Source organism: Cynocephalus volans, chromosome 5 (genome assembly GCF_027409185.1).
Source record: "Cynocephalus volans isolate mCynVol1 chromosome 5, mCynVol1.pri, whole genome shotgun sequence".
Classification (NCBI taxonomy): domain Eukaryota; kingdom Metazoa; phylum Chordata; class Mammalia; order Dermoptera; family Cynocephalidae; genus Cynocephalus; species Cynocephalus volans.
This window is the reverse complement of record NC_084464.1, coordinates 107894119-107910075: the sequence shown is the minus strand read 5'-3', so window position 1 is coordinate 107910075 and position 15957 is coordinate 107894119. Positions and strand designations below refer to the sequence as shown.

Here is a 15957-nt window from a genome sequence, read left to right as displayed (position 1 = left end):
ATAAGGGGAAGAGAAGGAAGGACATACCAAGCTGTGGCCAATGATCAGCACATTATTTTGAACTAATCCCTTGCTTATCTCCCCGGGGTGAACGCCTACAAGCTGGGAGCAGGTGGGTTGGGTCCACACGGACACACAATGGATGCATTCTACAGTAAGAGGGATGGAGAGAAGTTTATCTAGACCCCAAGGAGGTGGGGGAGGGAGCAGTTCTCAGGAAGCTTGTGTTCCTGACTGACGCAGTTTGGCTGCTGATTCATGCTGGGGATTGGGCCAATCGCGTCACCTATTCGAGCCTCAGTTTCCTCTGTAAAATGAGGTTAGACGAGGGGAGGACTCTTCCAGCTCTGGTGTCCATAGCTTCAAGTGTACACACCTCTTGGGGGCTGACATGGTGTCTTCTGACTCCAAGTGTCCCTCATTGTTCAGCTGGCCCAGGACTTTTTTGGTTGAGGATGATTTGGGTGGTCAGGCAAACTCTCACTAGCTGCCCCTCTGGCAGTCCTTCCCATCCAGGGCCGTCACATCTGTGCCCTGTCCTTCACAAATGCTGTGTTGAATTGCAGTCTCGATATCATCATCATTATCAATACCCAGAACTGTATTAGGCCTGTTCATCACCAAATATTCAATGTTTCCTTTGACACCATTTAAAGAGTTTCTCAAAAGTTGTCCTCAAAGCAGTCAACTTGCTGAAAAATCCCCTCTAGCCCTTTTGGAATGCTGTTGATGGGGGTTTTTGCTTACATGCCAAATGACATGCTTTGTTCCCTTTTGTCAAGAAGAGTGCAGAGGCTGGACTCACACCGAACTGTTACAGGAGGAGCCACTGCACAAAGCACAGGGGAGACAATTCGGCACTCAGGAATCAAACCACATTTACATTTGACTTAGTTCAATAGATGTGTAAGAAGACACGTGCTAAACTGCTTTTACAGATTTTTCTTCTAGAAGTGTGGCCTGTCCCTCACAACTGGCATGTCAGATATTTCAAGCATTATCACTTCCTTTCATTGAGATCAGCATGTCATATATTCGAGCCAGAGGAGACAGGAATTGTAGAATTTTAGGGCTGACAGAGTAGGTTAATTTCAACTAGTCTAGAAGTTCTCAAACTTGAGTGTGCACCAGAATCATCTGGAGGCTCCTTAAAACCCAGCTTTCTGGGACCCACCCCCAGAGTTTGATTCAGTACCTCTCAGGGAGGCCCCATAAACCTGCATTTCTCATAAATTCCAAGATGATTATGATGCACTGTCAGGGGACCACACTTTGAAATCCCCTTAACTAGTCCAGTCTCCTTATTTGGCAGATGAGGAAACTATGGCTGGGAAAATTAAACTCAAGAAAAACTAGAACCTCAGTATTCTTGTTCACAGCCCAGCAGCTTTCAACTAAAAGCAACTTGTACTTGTTGGCTCTAGGCCACTAGTTCTCACACTTTATGTAGGAGAGTCAGCCAGGGAACCCATTAACATTCTGTCTCCAAGAACCCACCGTCACAGATCCTGACACAATACACTGGGACAGTGATTCTTAACCCCTGCTGCACATTGGAATCAGAGATTCTGATGCAATTCATCTGGGCATGAGGAGGCTTAAAGGCTCTGCAGGTGATTCAAATGGGCAGTAAATTTGAGAAGCTCTAGAGGAAGGTCCAGGAAGCTTCCCTCATACAAGCATACCAGGAACTGCGGGCGGTGCTGCGGGCAGGTCCAGACTGTTAGGGCTGGCACAGTCTTGCTTCCTGCTGTAGCAAACACAGTGCAGCCAGAAGAATGTTAGGATGGGTGTGGAGAGAGACTGATAGAAGTAAGTGGCATGGATGAAAACATTCAGGCCAAAGCAAATGTAGGCAGTGTCACTGGAGTGTGGTTTAGGTCCTCTCACCCCCCTTGGTCACTTTCTTTGGCTCCCTATAGCTTCCTAAAGAGTCAGAAGGCAGCTTACCGCCTGGTTCTGGTGTCTGGGAGAAGAAAATGATTCAAATAAGAATTCTAAGGTGTCTTTTCTAGTCCCAAACCTGCTTATGTGACCTGAGAAGTTAATGTAATCTCCCTGAGCCCAACTGCATATTCCTTTGTAATACAGAATATTAATATCTGCCATCTTTACCTAAGGAAGGTTTTGTGAGAACCAAATTTCAAAGCACAATGGAGACTTTGAAGCATTGTAAAAATGAAAGCTATTAGAATATTAATCAGTGAAGCATAAATGGAAACTTCAGGAGAAAGAATTATTTCTTCACTAAATTATACCTGGAAATTCTTTCTGGAACTCGTATCTATTTTGTCCTTGCTTCGAGGCAAACACATTTAAATCCAGTACCCAGAATACCTGGGTGTGAGAGTGGCAGCATTTTAACAAAATATCATTTCTTCTCAGGGAACGGGAGCATGGACAGACTTATATTAAGATGTCTAAAAACAAAATCAGTTTTAAGCAATAAAACCCCAATCAGGAATTTTAGAATGATATTTCTTATAGCTTGAAAGGTGTATGAGAAATTTATGGTGTAGTGATGCAATGTGAGTATTTAATACAATATGGGTGTTTACAGTTTTTAAGTTTCTTATTACAAGATACTTCGTTTCAGACAAGTTGCCAATATCCAGACAAGTTACCATCATGAACTGGACATTGACAGCCTCTGTCTTCTGCATAAGAGCTCACAAAGTCATTACCTGTAGTTACATTTTTCCAGTCAGAAATTTTCCTAGGTGAGTTTATCAATCATATGAAATATTCAGATATTCAAATAGTAGCTATGAGGCAGTGTAAAAAGTGTTTCCGAGAGCAAGTAAAGAGTGCCCTCTGGTGGTGTCAGGCAGCAACTGAAATGCATCACGTTCAATCTAATCAGAATTATTAAACTACGGTTCTTCTAGTTTCTTAAGTCAGACTTTCATCTTAACCAAAGGAATTTTTATACTACCTTAGGACAAGCTATTTATATAGTGTTATATTATTTAGGTCATCTTTTACATAAACCCTGAAGAAAATTTTAGTGGGGACAGAATTCCATTAAGAAATAATTTTTAACTAAAAAGAAACACTGTAGGTTGTAAATACAGCACTTATGAATGGGATCTCTTAAATTTGGCCCACAGTTTTTTATTGCTTATTTGTTTTGTTTTGGGGTGGGGTTGGATATTGTGTTGGGACATTTAGACATTGTGATGAGATTCTAAAGAACTTGTTGAATTTTCTCTGGCAGGTTTTGGAGATTACTATCTGGGATAGTAGAGTGGATCCTACATGGAGACAAAACATTGAATCAGATGCCATTCCAGGCTCCCTTCCAACCATTTTGTTTTATGTTAAATTTTCCCTGGCAATCTGATGTTTCCCCATTAATGCTGTGCAGTATTAACAAAAAAGCCCCCCCTAAGGAAATAGGGTGAGGACTGGAGCACCTGCAGGATGCTTCGACAGCAGCCCCTCCTCCTCTGTATTTTCCAAATTTTCTACATGAGAAAGTTTATTATGGTTGTAATTAGATTTTATTAGTATTGTTTTGAATGGATTGCTCTGGGTGAGTGGTAGAAGCAAGTTTAACATAGAAGTAGCTAAACTAATATCTGGACTAGTAGTTAATGACAATTATTTGTACATAATTAATTTCATGAAGAAATGAGGGAATTTGAAGAGCCAATGTGGAGATAACTGTATGACTTGAATATATGACATGCTGATCTCAATGAAAGGAAGTGATAATGCTTGAAATATTTGATATGCCAGTTGTGAGGGACAGGCCACACTTCTAGAAGAAAAATCTGTAAAAGCAGTTTAGCACGTGTCTTCTTACACATCTGTTGAACTAAGTCAAACGTAAATGTGGTTTGATTCCTGAGTGCCGAATTGTCTCCCCTGTGCTTTGTGCAGTGGCTCCTCCTGTAACAGTTTGGTGTGAGTCCAGCCTCTGCACTCTTCTTGACAAAAGGGAACAAAGCATGTCATTTGGCATGTAAGCAAAAATCCTAAGGTTGGACTTGGTGCTTTAAAGAACTTTTACAAATTGGAGCAGGCAGATAGCTAGAGATGCTGAACAGCTCAGAAATTAAATAAAAATTGAGGAACTTGACCTTCAGAAAACAGCTCACATCTTTAAGAAATTTTGATTTTTTTTTTTTTTTTTTGCAGCTGGCTGGTACCGGGATGTGAACCCTTTACCTTGGTGTTATAACACCATGCTCTAACCAACTGAGCTAACCTGCCAGCCCTAATTTTGATAATTTTAGAAACAAAATATGCATACATATCTTAAAGACAGGAAAATTTTCAAGTGGAAATGTGTTAAGAAACATGTCTGATATGCAGTCTCAGAAACATGTACCAATTCCAGGGTACCCAAAACCACTTCAGAAAGTGTGTGTGTGTGTGTGTGTGTGTGTGTGTGTGTGTGTGTGTGTGTGTGTGTGTGTGTTTCAGAGAGAGAGAGAGAGAGAGATGGGGATTAGAAAGGGTAATGTGCTGATTTCTAAACTGAGGATGACAGAAATTATTTTGAGTAACGGTAAAAGCTTTCCTTTTAAATTATAATTGTTTCTAGAAAGTGAATCAAATAAGAGAACCCATAGAGTTTTTGAGAAAATATATTTTATGAAAATAACAAGAGAACCGGAGTAGAATCTATAACGAAATGGGGCTGTCACGTGGCAATGTTTTTAGTTAGCTCCTGTGAGGGTCAATAGTTAGCTCCTGTGAGGGTCAATTCTAGGTGTCAACTGGATTAGATTAAGGAATGCCGAGAAACCTGGTAAAGCTATTTTTTTAGGAGTGTCCATGAGGGTGTTTCCAGAAGAGATTAGCATGAGAACCTGAGTGGACCGGGCAGGAAAGATCCACCTTCAGTGTGGGTGGGAACCACCCACTTCGCTGGGAGCCCCAAGAGGACAAAAAATGGAGAAAAAAGGCAAATCTCTATCTGCTGGAGCTGGGATACACTCTTCTCTCCTGTCTGTGGACATCAGAACTCGAGACTCTTCAGCTTTGGGTTCTAGGACTTTCACCAAGGGCACCATCAGCTTCCCCGGTTCTGAGGCCTTCGGACTTGGACTAAGCCACGCATCCAGTTTGCAGAGGGCCTATTGTGGGACTTCTCTTCACAATCGCATGAGCTAATTCCCCTAATAAAGCCCCTGTCATATATTTATAACATTTCCATTGATTCTGTCTCTCTGGAGAACCCTGAGTAATCCAGCAGCCTGGCAGGCTAAAGCTTCACATAAAAACCATTACAAAAAGCTTATAGAGGAGGGGCAAACAGGGGTGAGTAATGCAAATACAGCGCACTGTGTCCAGAGAAGGAAAGCCTGGGATTGTGGGTCTTCCTGTTATCCTGAATGGGCCTTACATTTGTTCTTTACTAGAAAAAAAGGAAATTAATTACAGAAGCATATTGGACTACTTCTATTTTAGTTATCGAATTCTTCTGTCTATCATTTGAACACTGTAAGTTCATGCTTTTCCCCAGTGTGGTCCCTGGAGAGGACAAACCTGGTGAACTGTGCTTCTCCACATCAGCATGTGGGCTGCAACCATAGAATATGGTTGTGCACTTATAAACATGTATTAAAATCCAGATCACCCAAAGCTCCAGTTTTTCAATGATGGGCTAGGAAGTTACATTAAAATACCAAAATTAATCACTACTTTCTCAGAATTCATACCATGCAAACTGATAGTTCCCTTGTGACCCCCCAAGATGGCCACTTAGAGAGCAACCACACGTGCTGAGAAGCCCTTTCCCCCGATGTTCTTTCATGAAGCTGGTACATACTTAGCCCTTCTTCTAGAACCTTCAGACTCTTTCCGCTCTGGTTCCATTCCCCTCTGCCACCAAACTCGTGTAGGGTATCCCTAGAGAGTAGAGGACAAAGTCATGAGAAGACGCTACTGAGGAATAAAAGCAAAGTGTTGTCCCCCTTGGGCTAGGATCCATCTACCTTGTCTGGTTCTGTTTTATTGTCAAATTCACTAGAGTTTCAAAACTATAAGGAGGTTTTGGGAAAGAAATCCACATGCAGGAATAAAAGCAAAGAGAAGTCCCACAGGGCTTCTAGCTACGATTTTAGCAAGAAAATTGGGAAGCAAGACTATAATAACTTCGTTAAGAAAAAAAACTGTATAATAATTGCAACAGTTTTAACACTTGTAGCTTTTACATATTTATTATTTCTGCTATTTTGTGTATTTTTTCTCATAATGAAATAACACAAAACAGTAAACAGAAGTCAATTTTTCTCATCTCAAAATTCTTTACCTCCTACCTTTTCTACTTGCTGCATTACATTTACCCTCCCTTATGCTCCCATTTCAAACAAGTAGTATAGACCATGTTGTTACTTTTTAAAAACCTCTGTAATTTGGTTTTACACATACCGCACCATTAAAATTTTTCTTTCCATCAGTCTGGATACATTCTATTTACCAGTCTTCCCATTCAATAACCTTCTATTCTGTTGCTTCTAACCTGCGGTTAACCCCATCTGTTGTTGAATTCTTATTTTCAGGCATTATAATTTTTTATTCTAGAATTGGTTTTACTTCTATATCTTCTCCTGTATTTGTTTACCATAGTTATTTTTAAAGTCCTTGTACAATAATTGCAAAATCTGAATCATCTGTGTCTATCTTTTTGCTGTCTGTTTTTGTTTCCTGCCAATTGGTTGTTGATTAGCACGCTTCCTACTTTTTTTTTTGATTAGATGCAAGACATTGTAGATGAAAATTTGTAGAGGATTTGGATGATGTTATCTTTTGCCAAGGAGGGTTAAGTTTCCTTTTGGCAGACAGGTATTGTAACAACTAGTCACCTTAGTCCCACAAAGGGTTAATTTTAGGCTTTGATAGGGCTGGTTTGTTTCAATTTTGTCCTTTTTTCTAGTATTATCTCTCTTACTCCTAGGGCATGACCCTTATGCTTAGGATATAGTCCTTCTGGGATCTATATACAAAAAGCCCAGAGTATTTACCAAGACCTATCTAATTTGCTGAGGCTAGAAATTCAATCTCTCTCTCCCTGGTACTAGATGGCTGAGGACATCTCTAAGTCCATTAGCCTCCCAGCCAGGGGCAGGACCCTGAAAATGAGCACCTTCTTACAATTTTTTACACACTGGCCACCTCTCTTGCCTCACTCTAGTCATGGCCCTGTGTTCACTTGCTGTTTTCTGCTAAGTCTTAAGATTCAGTCAATGTCTTTAAAGAATCTACATGAAGATTTTGGGGGCTCCCTTCACTGTGAGCCCTCCTCTCTGGGATTTGTCTATGGCAGCCCTGAATTCCTGTCTCCTCAGGTCAGTAAGGCTGTCACTTCCTGTCTGGGTTTTATCACCCTGGGGCACCTTGGGGAGCTGGAAAGTGCTCTTAGGGAAAAGGCTGGGGTAAGTGTGGTGCTCGCCTCAGCTCTTCCCTTATTTCAAAGTTTGTAGCCCCACGAGTTCCTGGCTGCGATGGTTGTTCTCTAATACATTCAAACACTTGTTTTTATACTTTGTCCAGCCAAATTCATCTCTTTACTGATTGCTTGAACATGCATTGCTTATTCTTGACTCTGATTTTTTTTAATTCAAAATATTTTAACATTTACTAGTACTTTGCTTGTGGGGTATAGTGTGTTGTTTCAGTACATGCATATACTGCACAATGATTCATTTAGGGTAGATAGCACAGTTGTGTCCCCATTAGTCCACCACTACCCCACCCCACCTCTGGTAACCATAGTACTACTCTCTACCCCTATGAGAACCTTTTTTTTTTTTTAAGAATCCAAACGAGCAATATCATGTGGTATGTCTTTCTGTGGCTGATTTACTTCACTTAACATGATGGTTTTCAGTTCCACCCATGTAGCAGCAAATGATAGGATGTCACCTTCTTATTATTTTTTTGTTTAGGCTATTTCCTGTCTTGGATTCCCTTCCTTCATCCAAACCAGGCCCGTCCTTTGTGCTCAACTGAATCTCACTTCCTCAAACCAAATGTGCATTTATCAAGTGTTGTTTTTGAACAATTCTTATTGGTATGACAACATATTATATAGTAGAGAAAAGTATAAAAGCTCCAAACCATATATAATGTAACCTAATTTTTGTGTGTGTATGTGTGTGTGTATGAGGGTACTTCAAAAAATTCATGGAAAAGTTGAATTAAAAGACAATAGGCTGCCTCATAACACCAAGGTCAAGGGTTCAGATCCCCATACTGGCCAGCAGCCAAAAAGCAAGCAAACAGAGATAATAGAAATCTTTCCATGAACTATAATAATATATATTAATTTTATCCTGGTGTGTGTGCGTGCATGCACGTGCGTGTGTATATACACCAGAAGAAAATTAATTTTAAAAGTTATTGGTTATATCCAAGTAATGAGATTATGTATTTCTCCTTTACTTCTATAAAAAGCTTTTATAATAAAAAGTCCTCCGCAAGCTAAGAAAAGTGAATCACCCACTGTGGCACAGACTGTGAAAATACTTAACACTACTGGACTGTACACCTAAAAATGGTTAAGACAGTAAACTTTATGTTGTTTTTTTAACCACAATTAAAAAATAAAATAAAGAAAAAAAATAAAAGAGAAGGAGGAGTCACACTAGATCACCAAAAAATAAAGTGAATCATCTAGGTATAGAGTGGAAAATGAGTTTAATTGTAGGATTGGTCAAGTTATAGAACTCAACAGTTTCACCAAATTGGTTTTATAGTACATCAATACTTCACTGATAGTTTGATAAATCTACATTCACATTTTAGATATTTGGTACTGGTGTACCTTGGCTTTGATTGTTCTTTTCAAATTCTTTGTAATTATTAGAAAAAACTTGTAGAAAAATTCTAAAATGATTTCTCAATAAAACTTTGAAGTTTTTGTTTCGGGCTACTCTTCCTGAGCACATGAAGTCTGTACTTTGATCCATAACCTTGTACAGTCTCTTCCGGATAACACAGGACAACTCCTAATGACGACAGGATCCACCTTTCCTCCTTCATTCACTCAGACAGCAGCTATTTGCCATCCATATTGTCGTAAATAAGTTCCATGCTAATAATCACCACTATCTGAAGATATGTTGAAACTATCTAACTTGTGCTCACATTGGTGTAATTGCTAGGTAAATGGCCTTTTATCCATTCACTTAATTTAGCAATCATATAAATCATGAAAAATCTCCAAAACCCATGGGTAAATGCCAACGTTATATGTTTTATTTTTAATCAAGTAATTTTTTAACCTCAAAATATCCATAATTGACAGAATAAGACATTAGGCATGAAATGAGAATATAAAATCCAAGGTCTGCAGAAGGGCAAACAGTGCTTTTGTCCATCACTATACATGAATGAAATGCCGTTCCAAACATCTACTCCTTTTTTCCTTTAAAAACAGAGTTCAAGGGTTTTTTTTCATTTTCACTTGTAAACAACATGAGTCAAAATGGACAATGAGGTAATCTAAATACTACACAGGATAATTTAAAAACACTAGATAAAACATCGTATTAAAGACATACAGAAATCGGGGTTCACTTTGGTCTTTAGTATGGTTAGAGTTGTTAATACCAAAAAGCAACACATACTAGGTAAAGCCAGCTTGGTGGTAGGTGCCAGTGGTTGACAGATGTGATTCAAGAGGTAGTGAACACCATCATTCTCAAGCTGGTAACTCTCACAAGTGTTAAGCCACAGATGTATTAAATATCATAATACTTTCTCACAGTACAGTACTTTACCATGACTTTGCAGCTTTGTTCCAAATATAAAATTTAAGAAGGAATCATAGGTCAACCTCTCACTCTAACTGAACAACTGTAACACAGATCACACAACCACCACATCTTAGAGGCCGTTGATAGTTATGTAAGACAAATTTGATGGTTTTGAGTTGTTCTCTAAAACAAATAAATCTCATTAAGACATCTAGAAATTAAATTCAGTGCAGCTGCACTTGCACATACTTTCCCAAGTTTTATAACCAAAGGGGAAATACACATATATATTTTATGATAAACATTTCTTAGAGGAAACAGATAAATTAATTTAAATTAACTTTAAGACTTAATGAGATTTCCCAGGTCCTGTATAATTCATCTTACAGTGAATGTTACAAAGTCTATTAACACTTATGGGCTTCTATTCACAAACTAAATACAACCAGCAATAACTTGGGGCCGCACTGGTGCAAAATAAAACTGAGTCAGAATACAAAAAAGTTATCAGCAATAAACACATCTTATATTTGGAGGTGGACTGATGCTAATAAGATGACATTTCTTGATCTCTTTTTCCATACATTGCACACCAAACTTCCAAGTTATAAGCAGGTAGAAATCTTTCTAAATTTTTCAGTTGTAAAAATACATCCAAAGTCTTCTCATACAGACTAGAAATGCAAGTATAAAAATGTTTCCACTATAATCTTCCACGTAGCAAATGAATAGCTCTTAGGGCTAAGAGACTGGTAGGGCATCTTTTTTATAAATTACATTTATGTTGACATGAGAGTGAGGTCAAAAGACAATTCACAGACCTTCTGCCCCACCATTGGTGACCCCCCCACCCCCCAAAAATGATGCTTCACCCAGACCCTACTCCCTCAGTAGCTAGGTATGGCATCACAAGTTTACTCCCTGGCACCCAGTGCTAGTTACGTGCCTGGGGCTCTAATGCCGTAATTCGCTTGTCTTCAGGGGGCACAGGCATGTAAATGAAGGACACTAGCATCTTTTATACTGTTCGCCTAGCATGAATATACCTACATACCAACCCCTCTTCCTGCTACCCCTTCCCATCCCCCACCTCCAGGCAATGCAGCTATTTCCAAGATTGCTTCTGGGTTCTGTTTTGCTGACATTGAAGAGTGCCCATAATTCTTTAAACTAAATACATGATAACCTTTAAGTAAATGCTTGGAGACTTTGCTAACTAAAACGAGATGCTTCATTATTCACAAGTGTTTGTCAGAAACATGCAGTTGTGAATTGCTATCTATAATATAGATAAAAAGGTTCTGTACCAGAGAATTATCAGCCACCTGCAAGGCTGGAGCAGCATACAGGTGTGCTATGCATCAACTATGAGGTAGCCTTTTGCTGTAAACAGAGTATTTCACCCATGTAAATGAACAATGTGCTCATATCAGTGATATTCACATATGCAAGGAGCTGAAGAATTCTGCTTTAGAGGACTTTTCACATGAAATAAAAATATGAGAACTGATACCAGATATTCAGAAATTTTGATCTATGTCAAACTCAGAGGTAGTTACTAACATCAGTACATAATACTTATATAAAAGTCTAAGTCATTTGGTTTGTTTTGAGTAAGCAGGACTGTAGACTAGTCTGTAAAGAAACAACAACAACAACATTGTTCCCTGAGCAAAGTTCTTTGTCCTGAGTATGTTATGTAATAGTGATAATATTCTCATATAAAAAATAAACCTCAACTTTTAACCAGAAGATAGGTTTGGTATGTGCTCTTAGTAGTTCAGTCTGGTAAGACGCTAAAAATAATCCCAAATTGCATCCCTAAGGTCCACAGTTCTCAAGTGTTTCCGTGTTGTTTTTTTTTTTACCATGATCTCAGCTACGAATTTTTATAATGTAAACAGGGAATGTCCAATTTTCAAGTCCATAATCTCCTATTTCTATAAAGTCAAGGAACTTTGGTTTGAATTTTCAAAGTGACTTATGTTTTGCATTTTTACTGTTAACCTGCTTAGTATACCTGCTAAAAATTAAGCAATGCCACTTTGATTTGTCTACATAATTTAAATAAGCTTGAAATCCTCACTTAAGGCAAGGAAATACATCTCTATAGCTATATCACATTCAATATCGTCAAAGATAAGCTTTGCATCACATCACACTGATATTTCAGTATATCCCATGGAGATTCTCACAAACACTGTCATGAAACTCAAGCTGAGTTGCAAAAGACTGGCAGGCAGCCCAGCCTGAGGCATTTTCTTCTTATGGTGGCTTGCTGCAGCAGCAATGACTACACAAGTCTCCCATGATAGGATAAGTGGGAGGAGGAGCAGAAACTGTTCAGCAGAATATGTCTCATTTGAGTCATGCAATTTTCTCTTTTTGATTATCTGAGCTTACACCAACAGGCCCATGCAAAACTATATTTATTGCCAATATTAAGCATTATAATTAATTGGTACCTTCTTAGAGATGTTTCAGAAATTTGCCTGTAACATCTCAAACCAGGATGACTCTAAAATAATTTTTTTTTCATTATTGAAACCTAAAGGGACCAATACTGATTGGTCTCCAGCCAGTTCATTACTATAACTGAGAACCAACCTGAGAAGATTCTCTGTCCCCAGCATTTAATGTCCATCCTGAATCCACCATATAGGTTACTTCAGCATTAGCACTGAAGGTAATTCCATACAATCAATTTTATTGTATAAAATACTTCCAGCTATCTGGTAGGGGAGGTTTTGGTACCTCTGCCTCAGGCTTGTCACTCTAGTTGCCTGCCACCAAATACTGCACGTTTTAATGTCATTCATAGGTCATACATATTGGGCTACTGTGAGCATACACTTAATTTTCATTCTCAACCCCAGTATTTTATTCATTTCTGTGCTGCTTTTGTTTGTCTGTTTCAGAAACAAGTTAGATAACTCTCCAGGGTGAATTAAAAACAACCACCAAAAATATACACCAAACAATTGGAGTTTTCCTCTAAGGTCTTCAGTAGTAAATTAGGAGGGCTCCCTGCTCTAAGTGATGGTTAAAAGATTGGCTTAGTCAAGGGAAGCTACTGTTGCCACAATCCCTTAAAAGCTTCACAACATGTAAAAGATTACAATGAGCTGGTACTGGTACCAAAATACCACTGAAAACAATCAAGTCACTACATTTATACATTACCCTCCCCTTCATTTCTCTTAATAGGCATCTAATTTACAGTCAAAACATAGAATTAAAAACATTGAAATATCGGCACAGAAATTACACATTCATTGTCTTTTCTAGAGTTATATATCCCAGAATCAAAAAAGCTTATGGCAGTTAGAGGCATATGGAGTTAAGGTACTGCCTTCAAACAGGGGAAAAAAAAAAAAAAAATATGCCACTCCAAGATATCAAGAAAAAGAGGCAATCCCAAACTCGGGAGAACTAGATGTCTTAAAAACCATTAGTACCATATGATTGGCAGCTCTGAGACCTGAAGTATCCTTTGGTTCACACAAAAGGTAACAGTCATGTTTTTATTTTTATGTGATATAAAAGAAGTGGTATTTCAAGAAAAACTCCAGGGGTTATTTGTGAAACCATCTAAAATGGTTCACATGGGTTTTCAATTCTTGGAGATGTCCAATCACGTGAGGGAGGGTGTGTGCTTGTTATCTACATAAACACATATATAAAGACAGACCTTCTTTATATATATGTCTACATTCCTACATAAAATCCTCATACGCACACACACAGACTCAGACTCTCTCCCTCTCATGCATGCACATATTGATATACATAGTATCTCATTCTCTGAATAACAGAAAACATGACACCCTGCTCAGATGTAATTTGCTTAGAGTGATTTGTCTGTTTAAAAAATTCACAGTTCCTCAACAGTAGTTAAAATCTCAGGTCAGCTGCTGTTTGTGAAATACTGTTCGCCTGTACTTGCATGAGGTAGACTTCCCAACCGGGTAAAAACATCAAGAAGAAGTGTTATGTCTTTTTCCTTTTTTGGACTGAAGGCCCCTTTTTGCTTTGCTCTTCTGGTGCTGCAGATGACCTCATGGAGGAAGCTTCTTGAGGTGACCTGCCTGACCTTTCTGAGATCTCTGACCTAGCCTCCTGAGAAAACGGTGGTGACATACAGCCATGTCCTCCTCCTACTTCTCTAGGGAAAGTTGAAGTGCATGGCTGGGATTCTGCTTCCTGTCTTCCCTGAGAACTGGCGGGTGGCTGTGCAACAGTTTTATGTGGGCAGTTTGCCACCATGTGCATGATGCTCTGACAGTAATGGCACTTCTTTGGCTGAGGAGGTAGACTACATTCCTTGGCATGATGATCAAGGCCACCACAATTGTAGCATCTGCAAGCAAGAATAACGACAACATCTTAGAAGTAGTAGCATGAATCATAAAACACATGTTATTAAAAAATATACTAAAATACACAAACTGTCAATGAGATCAGCTTATCTTAATGTGCCTTCATAAAAGCATGTAATGTTATTTATACTGGTTGCTTCAATGACTGTCATCACCAAAATGCTCCAGCAAAGTTATAAAAGTAGTTGTGTTAACCATGATAGACAGCAAAAAACATGAGTATTAAAACATTAAAGAATATTTAACCACTTCTGTATAGAAATGACTCTTAAGTTAGTTATTTTTAAAAACCAGTTTAGTCCACTAGAGGGCAGCCAATATTCAGCAAAAAACAAGCAACTAAAAGTTTAAAAATTACATCACATAAAATGGCAATTCACTCAGCAACTGGAAAAATTATAGATCACATTAAATTTTATGAGTTTAATATTTCTTTAAGTGTTAATTATTTTGATTGTGGAAAGAAGCTGAACTGGAAGAATTTTTTCCTTTGTACAAATTAATTAGTACAGTGAAATTTGATAATATAAGAAAATCAGATGTCTAGTCAGAAGGTCAGAATGATATCTGGCAAATTACCACGCAATTTTAAGGCAATACAGTAAGTACCTAAGTCAGAAAAGTGCTATAAAGCAAAGCTTCTAAATACTTATATCAGATTAATAAAGGTTTGATGTTAGCTCAGTGACAGGAAAAACTTTCTTTTCTTTCTGTAAGAAATTAATTTTCTTTTAGGGTAAACTTTCCTAAATTCAAATAACATAAATCCATCCTTAATTAGTATTTGAATGCACACTGATGACATGGCTTTTGTACTAGATGTTTGCGAATTCGACTTTGCTTAGCATGGAAAAGCTGAGCAAGAAATTATTTGGAAGACATATTTGTTCAATTTCAATCAGATTTTCTTTTAAAAATTTTATGTTAAAAACAACAAAAGGCCATAATGTGGAGAAACTAAGAAAAATTTATATTTACAAAGGTTTTAAATCTGATTGTTAAATATATAAAGTTTACTTAGTGATTTGTATCCCAATGAAATACTTTAAGAGCTTTCTATTTTAAATTTATTTTCCAAATACATTTATGACTCCATAATTCTCATCATGAGGCACAAATAACAATAGGTCACAATGTTCTAAAAAATGATAGCAAAATATGGGCCCACTGTGGGAATCAGTTTAAGACAGTAATGACAATAAAATTAACTATATTTGTATGTGTGTGAGTACATCAAGATTAACAACTTAAACTAGCTTATGTTTCAAAGACAAACTCCTAATTTACTAAGCAGTATATATAAAGGGCGAATTGTCTTAATTGGCAAAAACCAGGGAACTATTGCCTGCTTCTCCAGTTATCATATTATCTTACAGATTTTAGAATAATGGATTCACAAGATGGGCTTTTATTCTTTGTATAATTCACAAGTATTTATCTTAGAAAAGACTGGATCATATTTTCAAAAATTAAAGGGAAAAACCAAGAAATTAGATTTCCAATTAAATTACTTATTGTATAACTGCCTACCTTAATATAATAAATTAATAAAACAACCTTACAATGCAGATTCAATATTGTTTCCGTCATGTGTACATGACTACAAAAAGAGATAGTACAAAACCACAAAAAGAGATAGTACAAAAGTAAATAATAAAAAATACTAACTAGTGCTTTTGAAATTCAGGTCCCCAAAATAACACACTCAAAAATGGCATCTTTGAAAAATATAACCACATTACATAATAATGTTTTCCCACATAGTTCTCTTCTACAATGAATAAGAGAAATCTTAAATCAAATTTGCCCATCTATAAAATATCTTCTTTTGAATTAAATTCACTTCTTCAAGGATAGTATCCACT

General features: G+C 37.7%; 1 protein-coding gene across 2 annotated transcripts in view; it reads right to left on the bottom strand.

The window, feature by feature from the left end:
- Positions 1 to 13703: 13703 nt before the first annotated feature.
- LIN28B (lin-28 homolog B) overlaps positions 13704 to 15957 on the bottom strand; it is a 107782-nt gene continuing 105528 nt past the window's right edge. For both annotated transcript variants that reach the window (XM_063096065.1, XM_063096066.1), the window contains exon 4: positions 13704 to 14073. In XM_063096065.1, coding sequence (XP_062952135.1) covers positions 13704 to 14073 — 370 coding nt within the window. The remainder of the gene's footprint in view (positions 14074 to 15957) is intronic.